Source organism: Hylobates moloch, unplaced genomic scaffold, assembly GCF_009828535.3.
Source record: "Hylobates moloch isolate HMO894 unplaced genomic scaffold, HMol_V3 SCAFFOLD_14, whole genome shotgun sequence".
NCBI lineage: Eukaryota > Metazoa > Chordata > Mammalia > Primates > Hylobatidae > Hylobates > Hylobates moloch.
The window spans coordinates 26,900,774-26,928,440 of NW_026652289.1; the positions used below are offsets into that span (position 1 = coordinate 26,900,774).

Genomic DNA, 27,667 nt, shown 5'->3' on the forward strand with positions numbered 1-27,667 from the left:
AACCTTGACTTAAGCCACTATATTTTCAAATAATAAGCTTATGAGTAAATGAAGTGGCTGCTAGATGTTGCAGACGATGTTGCAGCTTTCCAAAATTGCCCCACATGAAATTTCAAAATTTAAAATGCTCTAATTTTACAAATGATTGACTTACAAATGAAATAAATATTCCTATGGCAGTTGAAGATCATACTTACAAGTAAAACCCCAGTGGCAAAAAGGCCTATTAAATATTTAAACATTGTACATATCTCATCAATTGGAAATTAATTTCAGTTGTTTTTTAAAGGAAACGTCTCAATGGAATGCCTGCCTGGTTCAATTCCTTGTACTGATGCTCTAACGTGTATAAAAGCTGATTTATTTTGTGATGGAGAAGTAAACTGTCCAGATGGTTCTGACGAAGACAATAAAATGTGTGGTAAGTTCTCCCCCCTACTCTCTCCCCTTCTGTTTTATCCTCCCTCACTGTAGACACACAAACACAGACACACACACACACACACACACACACACACACACACACACACACATTCTAATCTCAAATATCTGAAACTACTGAAGAATGAGCTATTTAAATAGCTATTTTTATAATATAATACAAAATCTAAAAATAATTGTATTGATATTTTCCTAAACTTTATAAATAATATTAAACATATTAATTAATTAAACAGAATTCCATTTGATCACTACAGAAAGGAAGATGTGATTAACAATGTCTGTCATAAATGTGGGAATGGGTGTTGCTGAATTTTCATCTCTTCTCTATATTAAACTAATCCAAACTATTATTAATTTGACTTCTTTGATAGACATTCTCACTGCTTACTAATGGTTTTCATGTTTTTTCACTATCATGTCAGTCTTTTTCTTTCAACATTTTAACAGTACCTAACTCAATGAGCACCATATTAAAATTTTGACTGTTGCTTTTATTTGCCTCTTGTAGTTCTATAAATAATAGAAATAAGACATGAATAAGAACTTAATGCCTCATAAGTAAAACTTCTGTGTTTCATTTGTATATTTTGGCATTTTTTGAGTGTTAATGACAATAACGTTATTTTACTATTATTATTACTATTTGACACTTAAGTAGCAGTTATCATATACCAAGCATGGCTCTAGTTGATTTAAACATATTTACTCTTTGACTTATTTCTTCATTTCATAGCTGGATTCCACTTAGAAAAGTTTACTAGAAAGCAGCATCTAAATAGGTAATTTGTTTTTGTGTGTAACACATTTAAGAAGATGTCCACATAGAACTACAATAGTTCTCCCTTATTAGTGGTTTCCACGGTTTCAACTACCTGCTGTCAACCACAGGGCACAACAGTAAATGGAAAATTCCAGAAATAAACAGTGTATAAGTATAAAATTGCACATCATTCTGAGTATTGTTATAATTGTTCTATTTTATTAGTGATTATTGCTGTTAATCTCCTATGGTAGGTGTGTATGTATAGGAAAAAACATAGTAGATATAGGGTTCAGTACTATCCATGGTTCAGGCATCCACTGGAGGTCTTAGAATATATGCCCTGTGGATAAGGGGAGACTGCTAACTTTGGATAAGTCTAATGATATTTTGTTTTATTTAACAGAATGTATTAACTGCACATTTTTTGGTATGGCTTATAATCAGTTTTAAAACTGACTATAAGTACAATTAGTGTCCAAAGTGTGTTAAAGACTGTAGTTACTATTTGCTACACTTTTCTATTATTTGTTACACTTTTGTCATCTTGCTTGATAGTAATTAAAGATGAATAGTCTAATAACCACCAAAGTTTTAAAAGCTCCCTATCCACTTAGTACACATTTTAAAAGCCAGACAGTTGGTCTGTTTCCCGGTACCAACTCAACAAAAGGCAATTCTACTACATAGATTTCCACTAAGCAATCCCGATGCAAATGTTCTTGGATAAAATTCAGACCTTTAAAGTTTAACTACGTACTTTGAAGTGCACTCGGAACATATTGGAAGAAAGTGCAGGCTACAGAATATTTTTAATCTATTTTATATAACTAAGTTACTCAAAGAAGAAGAAAGCAATGTTCTTGCTTTGCTATGGCTTTCAGGCATTTTCCAAAATCTTTTCAGGGAGAATATGATACAAGTGTGCCATCATGAGGTAACAAAGGTGATGCTGATTTCTGTTTCAAAAATAACAGTGTACGTCAACTTAGACACATGGCTTTAAGCTAACATAATGATGATCAATATCCTTAAACAGAGGAAAAGGCATAACTACCAAAATATATTAATCGAATAATTGAAAAATGTACTGCACCTATTATTTTGTTATTATGCTCATGGAGTTCATAATTTTCATGATGAACTAATATCAGTGCATATAAAAATGAACCATGAACCATAAGAATATTATGTAAGTGTGATAATTTGTCCTAAAATAAGTTTTAATGCTATGAATCATTTTTATGAGCCACTCTAAACTCAGGAGATGAGCCTCAGTATTAGAATGGAAATAATTATCTAAATTTGCTTTAAAAACATAGTCAAACTGCGTTGTTACTTTTTAGTAACATGAAGATTTTTTGTCTATTGAACCTTAGTAGTGACCAGCCTTTCATGTCACTAACTCCCTCAAGCTTGCACACCGTCACTTTCCATTTTCTTGATTCTCTTTTTTTTGTTTGTTTAAGTATTGTATCTATTTTGGTAAATAAATTCGAATTATTTGTGGGATAATATTGTTTAAATCAATCAATGAATCTATTTTTATCCAGAGAGAATTTAAGAGTACAAGTTGCTTTATTCATTTTAAGTTGCTTCATTCATTGATTATGGGGAGCCCACAAGCCTAATGACTTTCAGCACCAGCTCAAACTTCCAGCAGCATTATTTCCACCTGAAAGCCGCTGTCCATCAATCTATATTCATGGAAAAATTTATAAAATTAATTTAAGAGAATTTTTCCAATATGAAGTTTACCTTTACTCTCTCTCTCTTATTGATTTATTTACTTTTTTGCTCCAGCTGTGAGCTCTAATTCTGGTTTGTGTTATTGATAGAGACATATTAACATTGTCTTCCTCATGCAACTTCCTCTTTTAGTCTTTAGTTATTTAGGTTTCACACTTACAGCTGACTATAGCTGAAACAAGATTTCTTTAAATTGTTTTCGTCTTCTGATTAGAATTACATCAGCAGGAAAGTTCACTTTTTAGCTGACCTACGAAAAGGAAAGATGCTGATTCACAGCCTTTAAGCCAATGCTTAACTCTTTGGAAGTTGGCAAGTGTTCTCATAGTTTGCATGCCTCACGTGTATATGCATAATAAAGCTTGGTGGGTGAGCATAGATCATGTTTGATTTATATATCCTGGAGATTTCAATGCCATGAGCAAAGACATAATTAGTGAATATTCAGCCAGCAGAGGGAGTTCTTCGTGGGTCCTAAGTGCATACCCTTATGCGTTCCATCCCATTACAGGCAACATTTCTGACAGTGCAATCAAATGGCTGCTATAATTTGACAGGCTCATTTATCTTCTACTTAGATTTTTTTTTTCTGATGCTGCACTAGAAAGCACTGCACAGTCTAATAAGTCACAATCCTAAACACCCAGCCATCCTACTCATCCACAACTGGGTCATATATTTTTTCCTGAAAACCTATCCTGCTTCATTCATGGTCATTTGTACTATCAGGTTCTCCAGAAACATCCTGAAATTAAATGAAAAAATGTATAAGAAAGTGCCTTACACAAGCCTCTATCTTGAAAAGATAATATTTTGGCATTCTGAGCATTGCTATTAGAAATAATTCAATACTACTGTAATTTTATTTTAAATACATTTAGGAATATTCTCTGTATTTGCTTGAATGCAGTAATTGACTAGAGCCTCGTTGGAGCAGAATTTGACCTGTGGAGTATCCATTCCCACTAAAACTTAGTAACACGATAGAATACTGGACAGGAAAATTGATCATATTCTTTAGGACAGGCTAAATACTATGATAATCTTAACCATAACAGTTTATTTATCACCTATATCACGGTGCAAAAAGATGGCAAAGGGCTGTGCTCTAGGCATTCAGGATGCCTGCTCCTTACTTGCCACTCTCTCTGCCCGCAGAGTCCTCTACTGGATCCTTCACAACCAGCTGACTGACAAATGAAGAATGTTACAGATATGTTCAGAAACCATATTTGGAAATAGACACAGTGACTTTTACAATCGTTCATTGGCCAACTCAGTCACATGACCTTATCTGACTCCAAGGGATTTGGGGAAGTGTAGTTTAGTCATGTGCTCAGGAAAGAACTGAAACAGGGTTTGTCAAACATAGAACCATCTTTGAAACTAGAGACATAACTCGGCTTTCTGGAAATTATGAATCACATTGTGCAGCACAAAGCTGTTGATACCTTTCCCAAGAAAACGCGTAGTGAACAGATGGGAACAATGACTAAAATTTTATCAGCTTTACAAACAGGTTTTTACAAATTCTTAAAGGGATCTTGTTTTGTTCCCTTTCTCTCTCTCTCTCTCTGTCTCTTTTGCATCCTCCTGTTTGTTCTGGAATATTATTGCAAATGTGATCTGTATTCTAACTTTAAGAACATTGAAAAAGATGGAAATCTTTAAAAATTTTTCTGTTTCTTCTTTTATTTATGCTTTCCCCCCTGCTTTTCAGTTCAAAGAGTTGGTGATGTCATTGCGATAGTGATAGATGTAGATATATATTGTGATATTAGGCAATATACCACAGTATGCTCTAGAATAAGGCTGCTTTGCTTTAAATTGTTGCTTGTAAGCTAGGAGGCCTTATGGTTGTTATTTAACCCATATGTGCCTCAGTTTCCCCCATAACGTCATAGAGTTGTTATGCAAATTACATTCATACATATATAATAACTTTAGAAAATGACTGGCACATAGTAAACACTCTATAAATGTTGGCAGTTATATTTTAGCACTGATAAGATTGAGCACCCTACCTCATTGCTTCCTAAGTATTGTAACTCAAATATAAACTTTACAATAGCAGTAGACTTTACTACACCATCTACAATCTTTGAGTCCATGTTATTTCTCGACAAACTGTGATTTAAAAGCTTTATATATCACATAAAATGCAAGCAAATACCATTTTTGTTTATATGGTCTTTGAATCTAAGGCATTAATTGCCCTACTTGTTTGGCATGGTTTACAGTGGAAAAGAGAGTCAAAGGTGAGAAAAGAGATTTGCTTTTACAACTGGAAAATTATTTAGCAAGTCATTAAAAAGTCACATATTTTACTATTTATCTTCAAATCATGACAAATTAGCCTTAATTTTCTTTCTTTGTTGCAGTAATTATTATGCATAAGGCAATTCGGTTAACTCAACAAACCACTATTTTTCTTTCTTTCCTGTGGTCTGTGCTGGATTGTTCAGAATTTAATCCTTGCTTCTTGACTTACTATCTTTTCTTTTCTTATTTTTGTTCTTTTTTTCTTTTCTTTTTTTCTTCTGGGAATCAGGTTACCAAATCATAAGCTAATGAATTAATTCCTAGGCCATTGTTTTTAAGCAGACTTTGAATAATAAACTTAAGTTACAAAAGTAAATTTTTATGCACTTGAAAATATATATATACCAAAAAAATAGCAAAAAACCCAATAAACACATGAAATTTTTATCAAGATTTCTATTTGCTATCTAACTTTTAATGTATTTATTTTTATATACATAAAATATTTTGTCATAAAATAGCTTGTATTATGTAATTTGATAGCATCACTTTATAATTTTACGACGAGCTTTTTCATAGCTCAGTTTAGAATTAGCTTATTCTAAACACTCAGATTCCAAAAATGGCAAATTAATTTTGACATATTACTTTGATTTTTCTAGCCTCCATTAATGTTTCTCCATATGAAGAATTTTTCATCTATGCAGAGAAAAAGATACATTGTAAGCGTCATAATTTTAGAATATTGTGTCAACATAACCAAGTAACTAACTAAAAGGAAAATAATGTAAGAAAGACTAAAAATTGTGAAAATCAAGGTGGATTTTTGCATATACTATACATAGCAAGTGTATGAAAAAAACAAAAATCTCTAAGTTATGGCTCCTGGTTCATGCCTTCAAGAAGATTTTAATCTAGTTGGAATCTATTCAGATATAAATTAAAGGCAACTAATAATGCATGACATTAAGGAGAGGTTCATGAAATAAATCTATGAAAAGTAAAAGAGGAAAATGAGTAATTATGGAAAGAAAAAGGCTTAATCAGGAATATTGAATGAAAATATAGAAAATATTGAACTAGTTATCTCCCAAAGGAGCAAGAGTAATGAACTTTAAAAGATGGACTAACAGATTTGTTGGATGGAATTCTGTACAGGCCACTAGTACTATCATTTCCCTGGCCTTATTCTAATCTTTTTCAAGAAAACATAGCACCTTGTACATATATTTGAAATTCACCTAGCTCCAATTTAATTATAAAAATAAGACAAAAAATGACTGTCTGAACTGGCAGTTTTCAATTCAGATATATTTATTTCCTTGCAAATATGGAAGAATACACTTAAAGTGCAGCTTAGGGAAGTGTGTTTAGAAAGACAATGCTTTTGGGCATGGCGCAGTGGCTCACACCTGTAATCCCAGCACTTTGGGAGTCCTAGGAGTGCAGATCACCTGAGGTCAGGAGATTGAGACCAGCCTGGCCAACATGGTGAAACCCCGTCTCTACTAAAAATACAAAAATTGTCCGGGCGTGGTGACGGGCGCCTGTAATCCCAACTACTCCGGAGGCTGAGGCAGGAGAATCACTTGAACACAGGAGGCGGTGAGCCAAGATCGCGCCGTTGCGTTCCAGCACACGCAACAAGAGCGAAACTCCGTCTCAAAAAAAAAAGGGGGGGGGGAAGGAAGGAAGGAAGAGAAGGAAGAAAGGAAAAAGAGAGGAAGGAAGGAAAGAGAGAGAGAGAGAGAGAGGAAGGAGGGAGGGAGGGAAGGAAGGAAAGAACGAAGGAATGAAGGAAAAAAGAGGAAGGAAGGAAAAAGAGAAAGAAACGAAGGGAAGGAAGGAAGGAGGGAGGGAAGAAAGGAGGGAAGGAAGGAAGGGAAAAGGAAAGAGAAACAGAGAGAAAGAAAGAATTTTTCTAAAATATTTCACGATAGGATGTGTATGAGTATTTGAACATGGCTAATAGGTTTCAGACATGAAATCTTACTATCATTTCAGTTTTATAAAATAGCCTTGTACAGATTCTGCCATGAATATTCTGTGAAATGTTTTGCAGCCAATTTTAATCCCAAGATTGTTTTTGTCTAACATTAATTCGCATCGTTTTGCAGCCACAGTTTGTGATGGAAGATTTTTGTTAACTGGATCATCTGGGTCTTTCCAGGCTACTCATTATCCGAAACCTTCTGAAACAAGTGTTGTCTGCCAGTGGATCATACGGTAATACAAGATCTTATATTTTCTGTTCTTAAGTCATAAAGTTAAAGTGTTTTTCTGATGCAACGTCTTATTGCTTGCAGTAGTTTTTTAAAGAATCATTGCTTTCATTAACTATGAAGCAAAAACCTCCCAACTGAAAAACTGTACGAAAAACTATACTATCATTTTTAACCTTTTAAAAAGGCATTCTGTGCTATGAACAATACTGTCTAATAAATGGGGTCATCTCATTGGGTTCTGCAGCAAGTTTATTTTTCTGTGGTGGACATTACTCATGTGTGGCCAGGCAAGCAACATACATGTATGGCTGTGTATCATGAGAAGTAGAATTTCACATCATCTGCATTTGTCTATAAAATATTTTCTTTCTCATTTTGCCACTTACCATGCAGAAATCTCTAAAGGTGTGATTCAGTTACAGCAGATTAAGAGCAGGGAACAGGGGCCGGGCGCGGTGGCTCACGCTTGTAATCCCAGCACTTTGGGAGGCCGAGGCGGGCGGATCACGAGGTCAGGAGATCGAGACCACAGTGAAACCCTGTCTCTACCAAAAATAAAAAAAAATTAGCTGGGCGTGGTGGCGGGCGCCTGTAGTCCCAGCTACTCGGAGAGGCTGAGGCAGGAGAATGGCGTGAACCCGGGAGGCGGAGCTTGCAGTGAGCCGAGATTGCGCCATTGCACTCCAGCCTGGGCGATAGAGCGAGACTCCGTCTCAAAAAAAAAAAAAGCAGGGAACAGCCTCTATATATGTCTTTCTTGCTATATCTTGAAAGACATTTTGATCAGTCAATATGTATTTCACCTCCACATTCTTAATTCAATTAACCAATCCAATCATGATGATAATCAAAATAATTAGGCTGCTGATAGCTGATCTACCTTAATGTTTACCTAAGCATTTTCATAGACAAGGAACACCTTAAGTTCCTTCCAGATATTCCAAGGATAAAAAGAATTTGTACTTACATAAATATAAGAGATCCTGAAATAAACTTATTAAAACTCTTAAAAGTAGGACTTCTTATAGCCTTAAATATGTTAACATGCAATATAAGTCTCTAGTGAAAACTTTCTTGTTGAAATGCTATTTCCCCAACAGAGTATGCAGAATAAGTGCTCCATAGAATTCACTATGAAAAATTATATTCTAATTAGTTCATTTATATTACTAGCTAGATGGGATTATGGTTTACCAGTCTGACCTGTAGTATAATTTTCATCATTGTGATGATTATATTATATTGATGATGATTGATATTGATGATGATTATATTGATGATATATTATATTGATATATAATAGCTGATTAAAGAAAGTTAAAAGTCAGAGCCTCAGGCTCTTGCCAAACAGTATGAAATGGCCCCATAACTAATCACCCAGGTAGACATATCCCAGAGAGGAGATGTGAGAAAAAGATTGTTCAATACACACTTACTTGGCATTGTTCAAGGAAAGAAGAATATCCCTTTATTTTTTATTTCGATTTGGAGTGCAACCCCTTGTGAGATATGTAACATAACTAAAAACACAATTTCCTTTGTTTCCTGCTCTAGATAACATGCTATTGGTGTGTCAAAAATAAGACTATGAATTAAAAATGGCAGTTCTAAGTAATTCTTGCCAATTGAAAAATTAACCAAGTTGGAGAATATTGTTTTCACCCTACATTTGTATGTGTTTATATATCTATATAAAGTATTTTTCTGACGCAGAAACACACACACACACATAATCACTTCAAATTTAAAAGAAGCATTTATAAATGTCTATTAGCATTGTTCATTAGGAAAATAAAATATTAACTCTAGCACTTATTTAAAATGTGAGTAGAAAGCTGTAGAAAATCTTAAATATCTTTCACTGAAAATGGAAAGAATATATAAATGTAACTAATCAGCATAATTGGGTACACAACTATTTTTTATGCAATCTTTGAAATTTTATTAATACCAAATAAAAATAATTTAATTGCTAAGTTCACTTCCTAATAAAGACAGGTCACATTTAGAGGGTTTATGAGCAGAACACACAATAAACTTTTGCTGTAATGATAATGTCCTTTACGCAAAAATTATCCTATATTAATTAAAAATTTTATGGTCCTATTGTTTTTAGTTTCTTTCCATTACTTAATTTTTGAAACTATTTTAAGGAATCTAGATTGATAAACGGATTATTTTAAAAACCTGAAGAACCTCAGATGTTGCCCCAAAACAGTGTACTTTATGCTAAAATGATGATTTAATTAATCACACAAATAATCTATCTTTTCTCAAAGCTGATTATTATATTAGTAATGCATTGTACCAAATAGTTGTTTTCTTCCCCAATAGTGATCAGATGGGACTAAAGACAATAATTTTTCTATAAGATTTAAGATCAATTAAATATAGGTGAAATGTTTAAGATGCAATTAAACTATATTTTGGTCAGGACCAGCTCATCCTTTGAATTACGTTAAGAACAAAGTTAGCATACAGCCAATAGTTAAGAATATAGTTATTGGAGACAGTTTGTGTGGGTTCACATCTAACTTCTTCAGATTAAGATCTTCAGATCAAGATATTCACACATCATCAGATCAAGATGTGTGATCTCAGGCAAATGAGTAAACCTCTTTGACTCAAAATTTCTGTGTCTGTAGAATTCCACATCTCTAAATACTGTGGTCAAAGAAGTCATTAAATATGATAATGAATGTAAAGTGCTTAACCACATATTAAATGCTCAGTAAAAGTGGTCTATAAAAATATGAACAACTGATACAATAATACAAAGTGTATTAATTAAATTTAAAGAAATTTAATCCTTTCAAAAAATCAGAAGGTAACTGAAATATCTAATATTATAAAACATCTGATTATGTTCACCAATTAATCTTACTTTTATAAATCCCTGTGGTTTTATTGGAAGTGAGTTGAATTTTCTGAATCAGAAGAAAGCGGAAAGTCGTCTGCACTTTTTTGTCTCTTCTACCTCCAAATATCTGTTTTGGAAAAGCAGAGGTCCTCTGAAAGCAAAGCGTCCTACGGAGCTCCTCATGCATGCGTTCCTTAGATTGACAGCTTGAAAACATCAGATGAAAAAACGCTTACCATATTCTTGCCCAGACACACCAGAACTTTAATTAAAAGGGCAGAAATCATCTCTCAAGTCTGCCTATTTCTTCCATCTCTGTCTATTCCAGCTTGACTCCAGATTCCCTAAAAGTCTCACCAGCGGGCTCACTCCCCCAGTCCTTGAACTGATGTAACAGAGGCAGAATTTAAACAGCTTCAAACTTAGCTTTACTTTCCTTCTCTGTCTACTCTGGGATGATATTCTGCTCTCTCACCTTGATCCCCTCACCTCTGCCTGTGGTTACCAGACATGTCTTAGAGTAGCCATGAGTGTAGCATCTCCTGCATTTACCTATCATACTTCAAGGGCCCTCAAACCTAAGCACTCATCATAATCGCCCTTGGAGCTTCTCAAAATATACATTCCAGAATACACTATGGAACTGCTGAATCTGATACCCAGGGCTGAAGTCTATAGGTTTTTGGTTTGGGTTTTTTTTTTTTAATAACCTACCACCATTCTAACTTTATCTCCCTTGCAGCAAACACTAGTCAGATCCAAAAATCTGAGTTTCTGCTTAGTTGTCTTTTAATGCTGCCCTGCTAGTAGCTGCCATTTCACTAATACCAACCCCACTATTTGAAGACTAAACTTCAGCCCTGAACTCCACCCTACGGGCCATAATTATAGTATGGTGTTTGATCAACCTGAGGTCTTGCCACAAATGGACAGTTCTCAACAATGACTTTTAGACTTTCAAAAATTAACTAACTCTGTGAAGAATGTCCTTGATTGCCTTATTGGCCATGTTACCGCTGGAGGTGAACCTAAAAACCAATCTTGCCATGTTCCTGCCTGTAGGCCTTGTTCATTCAGTATCCTCCAGGGCCAGAGTCAGAGGCCAGATCACTTCTCAGGGCTCCTGCTTGGCCTTGGATACTAAATGTCTTAAGTATTACTAGCCTTTTTAATCCTTTCCTGGGTCCATTTGCAGATGATCTAGCCAAACTCATGCCCAAGGAGGCTTAGACATTTTCTCCCATACACACTTTTATTTCTTTCAGTCATCTCCCTTCCAAGGAGTTCAGAGAAACTTGGTACTTACAAAGCACTTGGAGGAGTTATTTACATTTCTGGTTATAACACTTTAATAAGACAGTGGAGTTGTAAATAGAGGTTTCAGTAAGTCTCCCCTCTCTGAAACTATTATCTGAAAATGGAAATAGTTTAAATATCAAATTTAAATTTTCTGATGAACCTGTCACACTTTTCCTTCTATGCTCTTATACCGGCAGCTAGATACATTATTTTTTATATCAACAGCATGCAGTAGTTTCTACAAAGTATTAGATAATACAGGAATGAATGAATTAATCCCTGTCCTTGAGTCATATAAATTCTGTTAGGAAAGACATTTAAGTATGTAAATAACAATTACAGAATATAATAGCTGTCACCTTGATGGTATGAACAATATACACGAATTGGAAAATTTAACATAATTAAAATGTTCATACTACCCAAAGTGATGTACAGATTGAATGCAAGCCCTATAAAATACCAATGGAGGTTTTTACAGAAATAGAAAAAAAATCCAAAAATGTATATGGAATCACAACAAAACCTGAATAGCCAAAACAAACTTAAAAAATAACAAACCTGGGGGCTCACACTTCGTGATTCAAAATATATTACAGAGCTATAGTAATCAAAACTGTAACGTACTGGCAAAAAGACAAACATATAGACAGACAGAATAGAAAGCCCACAATAAAGCCTCACATATATGATCAAATGATCTTCCACGAGGGTGCTAAGACAACACAAAGGGGAAAGGATAGTCTTTTCCACAAATGATATTGAGAAGACCTGAAATGGTGCAGCTGCTATGGAGAACAGTGTGCAGGTTCCTCAAAAATTAAAAATAGAATTCCCATATGATCCAGCATTCCCAATTCTGAATATTTATCTCAATTAAATATCTGCACTCCCATGTTCATTTCAGCATTAGTTACAATAACCAAAAGGTAAAAAGAACCTGAATGTCCATCCTCCGATGATTGAACAAAGGAAATGTGATATATATATGAATATTACTCAGTCATAAAGAAGGAAATCTTGTATATCATACAACATAGAAGAACCTTGAGAACATTATGCTAAGTGAAATAAGCCAGTCACAGAGAGATAAATACTGCATGAATTCATTTACATGAAGCACAGAAAGTAGTTAAACTCATGGAAATGAAAGGAGAATGGTGGTTGCCAGGGGCTGGGAGGACTAAGCAATGGGGAGTTGTAATTCACTGATAGAGAGTTTCCGTCCTGCAAGTTAAAGAGTTCTAGAGATCTGCTGTACATCATTGTGTTCGTAACTGGCAATACTGCACTGTACACTTAAAAATTTAAGAGGGTAGATATCATATTATGTGGTGTTCACCACAAGAAAACACATACAAATTCTAGAATGCATTAAGAAATATGACAACTGTTAAAAATTTGGTAATCTATTTTTTGCTTTTAATTTAGTGTAAACCAAGGACTTTCCATTAAACTGAGCTTCGATCATTTTAATACATATTATACAGATATATTAGATATTTATGAAGGTGTAGGATCAAGCAAGATTTTAAGAGGTAAGTTGAAACAAATATACAATTACTTATGAAAATGAAAATATGTGGGTAAATTTTTGGAGTGGTATGTTTTCCCTTTGATTTTGAAGTGAATATGGACTTGAAACTTATAAAACTAAAAAAAAATTGCTTCTCATAAATATTAGAAAATTAGTGTTCTATGTGATCTTCATAATAAAACAGGTTTTAACATGGTCCTCTTCTAATTAATATCTTAAAAATTATGTGAAATTTGTCAAAGGATTATAATTATATATTTGGTTACCATACATTGTTTAAATGTTAGTCCCTATTAACCAGATTCACACAATCCCAGAAAATTACTATTCTATTTTCTCTGCATTGCATAGGTTATAAACTCACAGAGGTTCTGTCATTTTTTATGTTCATCCTGCTCCTTTGTCTCCTGTAGGCTAATACTAATAAAGTGGCTAAAACATTATCTAGCCAAGGAGGTAGGCTCAGTAAATGGTAGATGTGGATGGATGGTATTGTTACTCTATAACCATTTATCGTTATACATGGACGGGGCTGGAAGCTGAAAAGAGGGCAGGGAATGTCCTAGTAATATACATCTGCTCATGCCCCTTTGTTCTACCTGGCCCCAAATGCACAGACCTATTCACAGTAACCAGTGAAATTAGGGGCAAAATTCCAGGAAGAAATACAGTGAGGATGAGGTAGAGAATGTGGAAATGAAGCCGAGGGAATAACTAGTTTTCCTCGCATGTTGGAGAAATGGTTAAGTGTCGAGCTAGGATAAGGTTGGTGACACCTGTGATTAAATTTTATATAACAACTTTATTTTAAGAAACTTGCCTCTCAAATTATATTTGTGGGTAATGAAAAGTGAATCCTATTGAATAATTTTTTACAGATTTAATGATTTGAGAAATATTTAAGCATATGCTAATAATATTTTTATTAGGTATTGATGTGTGATACTTTACTGAATAATCAGTGTGCATTTTCTTATTTAATATTTTCAACAAACCTGCAAAATATGTTTTACAGAAGAGTAAAATGAGGTATAATATATTAAATTACCATAAGTTCACAGTGTTGGAGGCAGAAATCATACCCCGAACTCTCTGACTTGAAACATAATACAATTATTCTTTGTGCTTTAAAAGCCCAAGTACAAATATCATGAGTATATATAAAACATGTGAACTCATGGTAAGTCACATTTGCTCTTAAAAGAAATGGGCCAACCATTTCATAATCTATTTCTACAGCTGATAAATGCAGTTTTTTAAAATTATGATCAACACAAATATTTACATAGGTGGACAAATAGGTTACTTCATATAAATATTTCCAAAGACTAATGTGGCATTAATAAACTTTACCATATATTTTCACTTACACTGTATAAAGGAGTGTTGTCGGCACTTTGAGTTGACTGAATAAATGCTCTTCCAAACCAGTTATGTAGGTGATATCATCATCCCTATTATACAGAAGATAAAATCTAAATTTGTAGAGGTTGGGGGCTGAATAAGTGATAGGCATAAGATATTCTCATGTTTCTTAACTCTTCAAATACCATGGTCTGTCTAAATATTATTTTCACATGGTTAGGGTATCAGCAGTTTGTGAATAAATTTTCAAATGTTTAGCCATAGTGATGTGACTAATGCACAATTAATTGCCATAAAAATGTAATAAGAAACTGAATATCCAAGCAGAAAAATCTATGAATATGTAGTTACATTATAACAGGTAGTTGCTTAATTTTAAGGTATTCAGAATAATAATTTATTTTAAAGTTTTGAAAATTAAATATTTTAATTATAACCTAAAAATGTGAGAAAGTGTATTGGGGGTTAAATTTTAAAATTAAAAATTCTAACTTTTTCTAAGAAAACTAATAGTATCTTACCATTGGCATCTAGCACAAAGTCTGGTGTATTGTAAAGACTCAAGGTTTGTTTATTTGAATTTACACCAACTGGGATATATTTCTATCATATGGTATTATAGTGTATAATCAATGGAAACAAGCAGTATTTCCCATAAGTGTAAAGTTAATTCGTATGGTAATAACGCAGATACTTTCATTCTCAAGTCACAAGCTCATCTTTCCCTAAATGTTTTAGCAATTTCTTTATGTGAAAGGTGCTTACAAGGTTTGCTTTCATTAAATTCCAATTCAAAATATACAATCTCAAGTACTGTTATTATTTGTACAATATTGGAAATATATAAATTTTTTACTTAGGGTAAGTGGGATTATATAGAGACAATATAAAGAATTATCATCATAAAATAGTTGTTATATACCTGTTTAGGGGCAAATCAGGATAAACAAATCCTAAAGGCATTTTTTCCATCATTTTAATCTACAGTTGTGATGCAAAAGTTCTCTAACTGCTAAAAAGTGTCAGAGAAATATAGACATTGCATAAAGTGATAGTGCAGTCTTCAAATAATTATGAACATTGAAGTAAATCAAAATAGAGTGCTGGGAAAGTTATTTCAAAAGTGTTTTCTTTATGTTGCAATGATGAAGGTATAATATTAAATTCAATGGTTATAATAATTATTAATACTTCATATGAAAGGGGTAGAAGATGGTGAGTGAGCTTACTTAATTTAGTGTTCAGAAAAATCTATAAATGTTTTTATGCATCTTCAAAGAAAGACAACAAAAATGCTTAGGTTAGCACACTGAAAACGGTTTCAAAATGCTTAGCCCAGGAATTGTATTTCTGAGTGCATAGTTGTTATGCCATTCTTTATATCTCAAGTGCTTAGCTGGTATTCCATTCCCACAGGACTGCTGACAATATATTTCTAATACTGTAGCTTAACATTGTTTAAGGCCATGTTTATCCTGAGGCACACAGAAGTGTGCATAGCTATAGCCAAAGCTATGTAATAAACATAGTGTATATTCCTGAATTGTCAATATATCCTATGACAAAAATAATCACACTGCATTATGGAATTAAACAATACAGGCAAATATTATTCAAAGCAAAGCATTTTCAATACATTTTGTGCTTTTATTAGGACACTTTTATGTATACTCAGAAGTACCCATTAACTCACTTCTGTTGATAGGGATACATTATGTGGAAAAGTTTATTTTAGCAAGCACTAGGTTTGCTTAAGTCATCCCTTCCAGAAATTCTCAAAGATTCCCCAATTATAGTGCCTGGCAAAATTAAAGATTCCTTCTTCAGTAACCCCATAGCATTTTTCCCTTATATAATAATTTTATGGTTATTTTTAATAACTCACCAATATAAATTCTTCTAATAGAGGAAACTCGTTACTTCTTTTCTATGTCATCAGCACATGGCCCCAGACTAAATTCATAGTGGAAACTCACTAAGATGTGTTGAATATATTAGAAATTCTTTTATAATAAAGATGGTACTCTAGTTGCCACATTTTCACTCTTATAAATTGGGTAATATAAGTAGTGTGACCTAGGTCTGTTGAATCATATTCTGTAGAAAGTTGGTCTTCCCTGTCCATTGCCCTCTTTCCAAATTCCCACATCTGTATCATACTTCTTTCTTCTTTGACAAAACCTATTCACCAGAGCCTTTGCTGTTAGTAGACAAATGATGAGTTAATTCCCATTTAAGAGTGACTGCTTGATCAGTCTATGCAAATTAACATCCATAAAAGTTTTGGATTTTTAGTAGAAGACATTGGATTTTCTTAAGGAATGTCTAAAAATTTATTTTATCAGTTATGATATAATAGGAAAAAAGTCATCCTTTAAAAGATATTAGGTAATTGTTTTCTTTTTCTTTCAACACAAACCCTGTCTCATTTATGTAGGCAAATTCTATTACTCCGTTTACTCACATCATGAGATATGCCCTCAAATATTGATTAAAAATCTCCTATGCTTTGGTACAATGACAGAGGCACAGAAAGCATTAAGTCATGATCTCATCCTTTACAAGGTTTACAACCTAGTTGGTGAGATAGAGAAGCAAAAGATAGAATTCACTGAGCATTTAGTATATACCAGACACTGTCTTACATGAGAATTACTTTCACTCCTTATCACAAATCTTTATGGGAAGAAGTTGTAACATTACAGAAGAAAGGCACAGAGAAGTCTGGTAAGACATGGAACCAAGACTCAATCAAATACTGATGCTGGAGCCCCTGCTCTTAACCACTACCCTCCACTACTCCCCGGATTTGTAAAATACATGGCTTTCACTGGATCTGTAGTCCTGGGACTCTTATTAGGCAAGAAGACTTTAAGACTATCTGATGAAAGTTTCATAAAATCTCTACAGACACATATTCTACACCATTTTAGAAGGTTTTCATGTATCTCTGAAGCAGGTTAATGGAATTCAAGGTAAGCTCCTGGACTTTTTAGACTAGCACAATTCTATTAGATATCATGAGAATCCAACATACTATGAAATCCAACACACTAAGGGTGTGGTTGAACCACCAGCCACATTCAAAGCCAGCCAGGTGTCCAAGAGAATTCCATTGCCCTGGAATAAAAAGCAAAAAAGAGGCAGATAGGTTTAAAGCTTCTAGAATGTTCACATCCCTTAAGTGACTAACACTTATGAACTCCAAAGGTTTTCAATATGAGAGGTATTAAAATTACACCGGTATGCATGCTGCCATAGCAACAGTCTAAATAATAGTTCTTCATGAAAAATATTGAATGCATGGCACACATTTTGGTGAAAAACATTAAGATGTGAATCAATGCTTGTTCATGATGTCCTCTCTGTTAGATTATATTGAAATTACATTGTATGTATCACATTGTTTCCTAATTACTACATAATCACAGGATATCTAATAGTTCATAATAGTATCTCTTTTCAGAACTCAATGTTAAATAACTCACTGTTATTTAACAGTGGTTCATTGTCTCCTATCTGCAAGTATGGTATTTTTTTATAGGCCTGAATCTGACGCCATGTTCAGATTGTCAAACTAAAATGCTAATGCATTGTTTGTTAACACTTTTTTTCATTATACCTCCACTAAGAAACCATTTCAGGCCTTGTTTTTTTCTAACAGCTCCTCATGAAAGTCTAATATTTCATACACACTACATTCTGTGTATCTGTTCATGGACTGTGGGTATATCTGAGCTTTACACATTTAAAAATTAAAACTGTTTTTCTCCCTCAGAACCAATTTTCACTCCCCTAGAAGCAAGATCACCGCCTTTGAAAATGTATGTGCAGTACATTTTCATAAAAGCAAATTTTATATAACAATGACTTTGTAAAGCATCATATGAAAGCTTTTTATAACCCATGTACTATACGAACTCTTGACAATCAAAAATGAAAAAAAAATCCCCTAAGTACTCAAGACAGAAAAACGTTACAATCCATTTAAAATGCTGTAGAAACAATCTTAAGTCACCTGGTATTATTTTGAGGTCATATAGTTACAAGCATAAAGAGCCCAAGAATACTCTTTTGTTTCTGTTATTTTACCCAGATTAAGCCCCTGTGAGTGTGACACAGTAAATACCTGATAAAGCTAAGTTGACTTTAATTTTCAAAACTGCTTAACTGGTGTTTCTTAGATGAACTTTACCAGTAAATGAATGCATCTTTTCTATGTATATATAGTGCATAAAGCTAACAATTAAAAATTAAAAATACCTTTTTTATCAAACCACAAATATGTATAATAATTTGAGGCTTTCTAATGTTTGAGGGGAGATATTTTAATTAAAACAAATGTAAGACTAATGCTTTTAGTTAACTAAGTGGTATCAGATAGATATTTGGATAGATCAACTGATAAACTGATAGTTCAGTAGATGGATTGATGGATGGAGAGATAGATAGATGAACAGATAGATATATACATATAACAGTTGTTTATTTTATTTTGTAGCTTCTATTTGGGAAACTAATCCTGGCACAATAAGAATTTTTTCCAACCAAGTTACTGCCACCTTTCTTATAGAATCTGATGAAAGTGATTATGTTGGCTTTAATGCAACATATACTGCATTTAACAGCAGTGAGCTTAATAGTAAGTATTATTTATTTTTTGGCTTTTTAATTTTTAGATGCTTTAATGTTATAATGGAATTTTAAAGGTAGCAGAATCTAAAATTTTCATGATGTAAATTTTATAATGAGTATCTTGTATGTGCATCTTTCTCTTCTTAGAACTTGAAAAGAAATGAGAAATTGGACAATGGTTTATATTTTTCAAAGGAATCAAATAATCAATTTGAGAAAGCTTATAAATCACTATAAAATCAAATTAAAATTTTATTTGCTGCAATCATTGCAAGTCACAAAATACTAGCATAAAACTAATTCAGAGAAAATTCTACATAAACTTAATTTGGATCAAGGTATTAAATTTAGTAACAAGAGAGAGAAAAATATGGAACAAAGTTTATGTGGGTGAACCAATGGAGACAAGATGTAAAACTTAAAAAAAAGAGAAACTTATATTTGCGAATACCCTGACGGAGTATAGGAAATGTATTAATTTAACACAGTTGGCAACAAAAAGCTGTTTTAAAAAAACTTAATAGAATGCAACAGAGTTAAGATCAATAAAAAAATAATGATTTTGTACATACCACTGAAGTATAAGCTGTATAAGGTTAGATTATTTTCAATACAATCTAATATAATTACTCACATTGTGGACTAAATTTTTTTATTCTTTATTTTTTTCATTCACAGATTATGAGAAAATTAATTGTAACTTTGAGGATGGCTTTTGTTTCTGGGTCCAGGATCTAAATGATGATAATGAATGGGAAAGGATTCAGGGAAGCACCTTTCCTCCTTTTACTGGACCCAATTTTGACCACACTTTTGGCAATGCTTCAGGTATAATTCATTTAATTCAGAAGTCAAAAGGATTTTAATTCATAAGTCAAAAGGAAAGAGATTTGTGTTGTACTGCAGTGTAAAGTGAGCAGTATTAAATGCAAAAATCTTTTTGGATTTTTTTAAAAATTCAATTAATTAAATGAAAAATGGTAATCAAACAGGCAAGTAAAAGTGAGTGTGTTTCAAGAAATATATTGGTTTACGCTATATATTTGCAAAATGTTGAAAAGTACACAGAGGCCATTAGAGACAAGACTAGGTTGTCATCCTAGACTTGCCACTTATTATTAACTAAGTAGACTTGAGTGAGGCAATTAGCTTTTCTGAAGTTTGGTCTATGTTGTCTTAATTTCGTTTTCTGATGGTACATTGCTAGTGCACAGAAATAAAATGGATTTTTGTATATTGATCTTAGACCCAACAGCAGTCCTGCTGAATTTGTTTGTTATCTCTGATGTTCCTTTAAAGAATTCCTTAGCATTTTCAACATACAAGATTGCATAATCTTGAAACAAAGATAGATTTGCTTCTTCTGGGAAGCCTTATGGAAGTCTGATTCTAAAGCATGCTAATAGGGCAGGGTTGTGATTTCTAAGTACATTTTTCATCTGAATGAGATATTAGAATTGATGCCAGGTGGAAATATTAGAGACAATAATATTTTGCTGAGAAACCAGAAATCATGGTGAAATATTAGAAGCTAAGGAACTTGTAGTGGGAAGATCAATCATGAAAGTCTTGGAACACATATTCATAATACCAAATATAATCATTGAAGTGAGAGTTACAAATCTTAGAAGGAATGTATAAGGAAAAATACAAAAAAAAGTGAAAAGTTGTGAATTTATATAATTTTCTTAGTCAAAATTCATCCTATAATATGACTTGCTGATAGGTTACTGATGAGAATACTATCCCATTCAAACAAATAAACATTAAAAGCCACCTCTAACTGGCTGTGGTTCTAGGCATTAAGGATACAGGTCATATACAGTAACCTCCACAAAGTCTGTCCAAAATCTCCAAGTTGAAATGTTTTTTCCCTTAAATATTCTAAGCACCTCTTCCATTTTTCCTATTATATAGCATTATATTTACTCACTTATTTGTTTCTTTTTACCACAGTATTCTTTTCAGGGACAAAAACCTAGTCTCTTAACTTTGAATTAATAGGGCATGTATTAGTCCATTTTCACACTGCCATAAAGAAATACCCGAGACTGGGTAATTTATAAAGGAAAGAGGTTTCATTGACTCACAGTTCTGCATGGCTGGGGAGGTCTCAGGAAACTTACAATCATGGCAGAAGGCCAAGCAGACACGTCTTACATGGCTGCAGGCAAGCGACAGTGAGTGTGTGTAGGAAGAAATGTCAAACACATATAAAACCACCAGATCTTGTGGGAACTCACTATTATGAGAACAGCATTGGAAAAATTGCCCCCGTGATCCCATCACTCCCATCAGGTCCCACCCTCAACACATGGGGATTATGTAGATTACAATTGGAGATGAGATTTGGGTGGGGACACAGAGCCAAACCATATCAGGTATTCTCAGTGCATGAATCTAATTAACATGCAAAATTAATTTTGAATATGTAAATAAATATAACTTTGACTCAAGTAATTTCTGAGTAAGTTATTGACTGAATAAAATAGTTTCTAAAGTTAACAAAAATTCTAAGCACATTGGCATTGCAATTTGGTATTAATGACCAATTACAAAGATCAATATTCCTGATTTTAAGACCTGAAAATTAAGTGGTTGATTTAATATCAATTGTGAGTGACATTTAGTTAAAGGCCTTTAAAGAGTTAAGTTTTTTCAAGATAGAAATATATCTGACTAATCCTACTTCTTTAGAGAATGATATCCCTAGAATATCAAAATATGGTTCATCACACTATTTCAACTTAATAAAAATAGATTTTAGTAAAAAGTGACTACTTTTAATGTATTTCAGAGTCATCAGTAAAAGCCCCTTCAAATGTATTATTTCGTTCTTTTATTTAAGAAGCATTTATTGAGTTCCAGGCCTTATTCAAGTCATTCAGAATATATCTGTGAACAAAATAAACCAAATTTTCTGCTCTCATGAAACACAAACTCTAGCAAGAAAAAACAGAAAATAGGAAATATATATATATATATATACATATATATATATATAAAATAATTGTTTCTTGGTGTGTTAAATGTGAATAGGTACTTTGGGAAAATGTGAAGCTTTGTAAGAGGATGGGGAGGGTGGGGCTAAGATGCTGTTACAAATTAAAAGAGGATGATCAGTAAGTTTCACTGAAAAAGTGACATTTGAATCAAAACTGTAAGGAATTGAAAGAACTAGCCACACAGATTATTTCAGGCAGAGGGAACATGACTGATCTGTTGAAAGACAGTTTGTGCGAGGGCAAGAGTGTTGAAAAGAGACTGGTGGAAGGCCATTGCCTAACTAGAGAAGAGGTCATGAGACTCAGATCAGTGAGAGCAGATGTGGTGAGAAAAGGCCAGGTTCTGAATATATTTTTTAACTGAAGCCAACAGGATCCAGCTAAATGAATCACCAGTGTGGACCTTCACATAAAAAATGTTCTCTATGTAAATGGCCACCCCCATAAGACAAAAAACGTTTAGTGTTGAAAATGATGACATGAATACTCTCATACATAATCAATCTTCTTTGAATAAGTTATTTCCCAGAGCCTGATTCTCCATGGAAAAATCACTAATTGCATAGCTGAAAACTAGCCCCTACGTGATAATCACCCCAACTCTCTGAAGGGGTCTGGCCTAAAACAGTCAAATAATCTGATCTTTTTTTTCTCTTTACTGTAATAAAAAAAAAGTTTCTACCACATTTGGACAAGAGTAATTAAAGTGCAAAAAGCATTTATATCTATTGACTATGACAGATACCTTTTATGTGGTTGAAATCTCTGATGTTCAAATTATCATTTTTCTGCTTTTTTGTCATCCTAATAAGAGATAAAATAACTCCACTGATATTTGAAAAGTTTAAGTACATTACGGGGGAAAATGGTTTCGGCTTGCCAACAGATTAAATAACTAAGGAAATAAGATGAAACTGACCAAAGTGAAATGGGTTGAATGTCAAGTGGAGGTTTTAAATAGTCGGGTCTGAAATGAAGTCTCAGGAGAAAGCGTAGTAGCAGGAGTTATTTAAAATTAGACAAGTCATATAATGAGGACAGGTGATAGGGTTTAATAGGTCCTCTCCAACTCCCATACCTGTGATTTCATAATCAGCCAGTCACTCCTCTCCAAAGGGCGTTTTTCTTCTAGTCTGCTTTTTTATGTGTCAGAACATCCTATCTCTGAAATGAAAGAGAATTAAATATTTCTCCATGTTCCTCTTATCCAGGCAGGTTTGTTGTTTGTGTTGTTGTTTTGTTCCTTGCCTTTACGTTAAGTGACATAAAAGACTAAATGAAACAGATAAACTTTGAATTAATACTGCTTTAGGTAAGAACACCTAAGGCTCTTAACTTTTCTAGTCCTTCTGAAGAACTCTCTCTTGGTGAAGCAATGGCTTCTAAATCTCTGTATTGTCAGCAGTCAGGGTTTCTCTGTACCTCTTAGAAGCAAAAGGAATTGGTGGAGAAGGTGGTGTTGAGGCAGGACAGCATCTTGAGGTGCTCGGAAGTAGCCCATTCGTTCAGAAGGCTCAGGAAAAACAAGGTTCATAATATGTGGAAACTTCAGAAATGTAGGGGTCGCAGAGGACTACATAGCTCAAATAAAATGTTTCTTTCCTTTCCTTTCCCAATGAAATCGCAGTTGTTTGTAATACCGTGGGAGGTAGTATGGTTTAGTAGCAAAAACCATTAAAATATAGACCCTGGAGTCTTAGCCAGGTTTAAATCTTAGCCCTGCCATTTAGGCAAGTTTCCTATCTTCTATTTCTGCCCCAATTCCCTTATCTGGAAAGCGAGGTTGAGGACAATAGGACCTGCCATTAAAGGCATGTAATAAACATTAAATTGATTGCTATGTTTAGAAAAAAACTCTGAAAAATGCCTGACACATAGGAAGTGCTATATAAATGTTAGGTATTATAACCACTTTCTTTTCATACTGCAAAAGTATTCAAGAAACATACATTGGCTGTGGTACTGTTCTAAGTCATATACTGGGGAGGAAAATAGTTACTCTGCTCAATTTTCAAAATTATATTAGTTCTTTTAGATATCTTCATTTAACTTAGCATATAAACTTTTTCTAAAATACATGTAACTTTAGTGTTTTAAAAGTAATATTTTTATTTTCTTATCTTTCCTGTGATGTTGAATTTTAGAAAATAATATTACTTTCTAAAATTGATAAAATCTGACTGAATTTAGGCCATGCATCAGTTTAAGCTTTTAATAATATTTATCTACTAGGTTCAGCTAATTTTACATATGTACTTACAAATCATGAAACAATTTGTATCAGCCTATTTCCTTCTCCACAGGGATTTCCAGGATCTCAGGAAGTTCTACTATCTCTCCAGTTTCTACTCTCTCTCCAGTTTCTGCTATCTCTATATCAGATCAGCACATGCTCAGAAGTTTTGCTTTTTAATTAGGATGTTGGGTGGAGAGAGGTTAGGTTCAATTCACGAAGAGATAAGCAGGAAAAAAGTGATGGGAAGAAGTTTTAAGAAAAACCTAATAGTTCAAAAAAGAGATCATTATATGCTTAAGTAAACAAAATGTATTCAATTTTCTGGGGCTTATTTATTTGTTTAGAGACAGGATCACTCTGTCTCCCAGACTGGAGTACGGTGGCATAATCATAACTCACTGCAGCCTCAAACTCCTGGGCTCAAGAGATACTCCCAGCTCAGCCTCCTGAGTAGCTGGGATCACAGGTGCATGCTACCACACCCAGCAATTTTTTTTTAATTTTTTATAGAGATGGGGCCTCATTGTGTTGTCAAACTCCCCCTTCTCTTTTTTGTAAAAACCACCACAGCTGTCATTATTATTAGTATAAGGTGACCTCTTATTTTAAATTAAGTGATCTTCCTGCCTTGGACTCCCAAATTGCTGGGATTACAGATGTGAGCCACCATGGCTGGCCAATATCCTGGGTTTTAAGTTGACTGAGATTGATTCTAAGAGCTCTAGAAGACATTTCAAGGAAGTCAAAGGGTTTTAAAAGAAATTATTTTTGACCATATAAATTCCCATGTGGTTATGAAAAAATCTCTTTAATTATTCCTTTTGTGTAGAAATTTAATAAATTTAAAAGCAAAGCAAATCTGTAACAAAAATATATTAAACAACAGACAGCTACTTCATATCAAGACATAAAAAAAATGAACAAAGTGTCTTTCTTGTTCCCAAAAGTTCTAGCAAGTTTTAAAAGTCACATATAAACAAATAAAATATACAACAGGCTGGGTGCAGTGGCTGATGCCTGTAATCCCAACACATCCAAGGCAGCAGAGTTTGAAAGCAGCCTGGCCAACATGGTGAAACTCCATCTCTATTAAAAATACAAAAATTAGCTGGCCATGGTGGCGTGAGCCTGTAGTCCCAGCTACTCTGGAGGCTGAGGCAGGAGATTCACTTGAACCACCGGAGGCAGAGGTTGCAATGAGCCAAGATTGGCTACTGCACTGCAGCCTGAATGACGGAGTGAAACTTCATCTCAAGAAAAAAAAAATACACAACAGAATATACCGAATGACATCAGAGAAGTACAAAGTGCCACTGAGAATTCAAAAGAAAAAGTGGTCACTTTTAATTGGAGGCTTTCTGAAGGAGATGACAGTTTGATTTAAATGACCTCAAAAAATTGATAGGATTTTGACAAGGTACAATTGGAAGGGGAAGTGGAAGGACATAAAAGAGAAAAAAAGAAGACACAAAGTGTCAAAAAATTTCTAGGTGTTTGGAAATATTAAAATTATCTAATTTTGCAGAAGTGCTCTATGGAAACAGATGAAGTATAGGTGCAATGGCTGGAAAATGACATTGAGGTCATAACACAGGGTCCTCAAATATCAGACTGTATTTGTATTTGGTTTAATAAGAAATAAAGACATAATAAAAGATCTTGAGTAAGGGGCTAATTTGATTGTGCATAAGAAAGTATTATTGAGCAATGGTGTAAGAGATGATTCCCAAGAAGAGTCAGAGAGCTAGAAGTGAGATGCACTTGGAAATAGTGACAATGATGGTCTGTCTTCAGTAATAGTTCCATGCGTTGGGATGTTTCTACTCTGCTCCCTGGTGAGATAGCCCAACAGACATGTTGTGTGAATGTGAGTTTCCATACTTTAAGTGGAAGCAACTGAATGTACAACTAATTGACAGCTTCTCAAATTAAAGAAGCAAACTGAAACTGTGCCTTAATAAAATTATTTAAGGAAAAAAAAAGTGATGGATGATCTTGAGAAGACTTAGGAGAGATGTAATAGCGGCCTTGAAACTTTTGTAGAGCTAACAAATATATTGTAGATAGTCCCACAAGGCAAAATTAGATATAATAGGTGCATATAAGCTTATTTTTTAAAAAGAAAATAATTTTCTAATCATGCGGAATGGGATGCCTTGGAATAAAATAATTTCTGCATCTGGCATCTGTTAACCAGAGATCAAGTGATCCCTTAGGGCAAAATGTTATAGATGAAATTTAAGAACAATTAGTGGTTAGACTAAGTACAGTTTTATGTAAACTACAGATCTCTACCCTTAAATTTTAGCATTTTATGAAGGATTTTATTTATCTTCTAATTTGTTAACTAAAGAATGTAGCTGATATCACAAAAATGGCAATTTAATGTTACATATTATTTTACTATATTCAATAATATGCCATTCTCTATGATAATTACTCTAGGCAAGATTTATAATGTACTATAGTCTACATAATCAATTATGTTTTACCTGATCACTGACAAAAGAACTCATAACGTCATATTTTGATCATACTGAAAACTCCAAATATATCACAGCTTAATAAGCGAAAAACAGATACAAAATATTTCAAATTAATTATAACTGTTGACTGTGAACATGGTCAAACATAAATAGGAGCATGATGTGTGTTTATATAATTGCAGCTAATTAGAAATTTTTCTGAATAGGCTAACCATTTGAGTATCTATTCATGATATTCAGTGGAATTTTTTTCTTTTCTTTTTTTTTTTTTTTTTTTTTTTTGAGATGGAGTCTCGATCTGTTGCCCAGGCTGGAGTGCAGTGGTGCGATCTCGGCTCACTGCAAGCTCCACCTCCCGGGTTCACGTCATTATCCTGCCTCAGCCTCCCGAGTAGTTGGGACTACAGGCGCCCACCACCACGCCCAGCTAATTTTTTGTATTTTTAGTAGAGACGGGGTTTCACCGTGTTAGCCAGGATGGTCTCGATCTCCTGACCTCGTGATCTGCCCTCCTCGGCCTCCCAAAGTGCTGGGATTACAGGAGTGAGCCACCGCGCCCAGCCATTCAGTGGTATTTTAATTATTTCTTCCCCAATTGTGTTCTAAGTAATCAAAAGTAAGGTAAATTCAAAAGGATTTGGAGTTGTGCATTTAGAGAGTGGGTTCTGGGACCTCTCTTCTGTATCTAGGCCACTCTTCTCCATTCAGTCATATAATTAGAACACTAACAAAATAGCTAAGATATGTACTCACGAAATATTACAGCATTATATAAAATAGGAGTAACGTGTTAATAATATAAAA

General features: G+C 33.8%; 1 protein-coding gene across 1 annotated transcript in view; it reads left to right on the forward strand.

Annotated features, from left to right (window-relative positions):
- The window catches only part of TMPRSS15 (transmembrane serine protease 15), a 142,201-nt gene that overhangs the window by 28,830 nt on the left and 85,704 nt on the right, over positions 1–27,667 (forward strand). Inside the window, exons 6-10 of the mRNA XM_032174265.2 lie at positions 290–421; positions 7,333–7,441; positions 13,031–13,137; positions 19,003–19,143; positions 19,815–19,964. Coding sequence (XP_032030156.1) covers positions 290–421; positions 7,333–7,441; positions 13,031–13,137; positions 19,003–19,143; positions 19,815–19,964 — 639 coding nt within the window. The remainder of the gene's footprint in view (positions 1–289; positions 422–7,332; positions 7,442–13,030; positions 13,138–19,002; positions 19,144–19,814; positions 19,965–27,667) is intronic.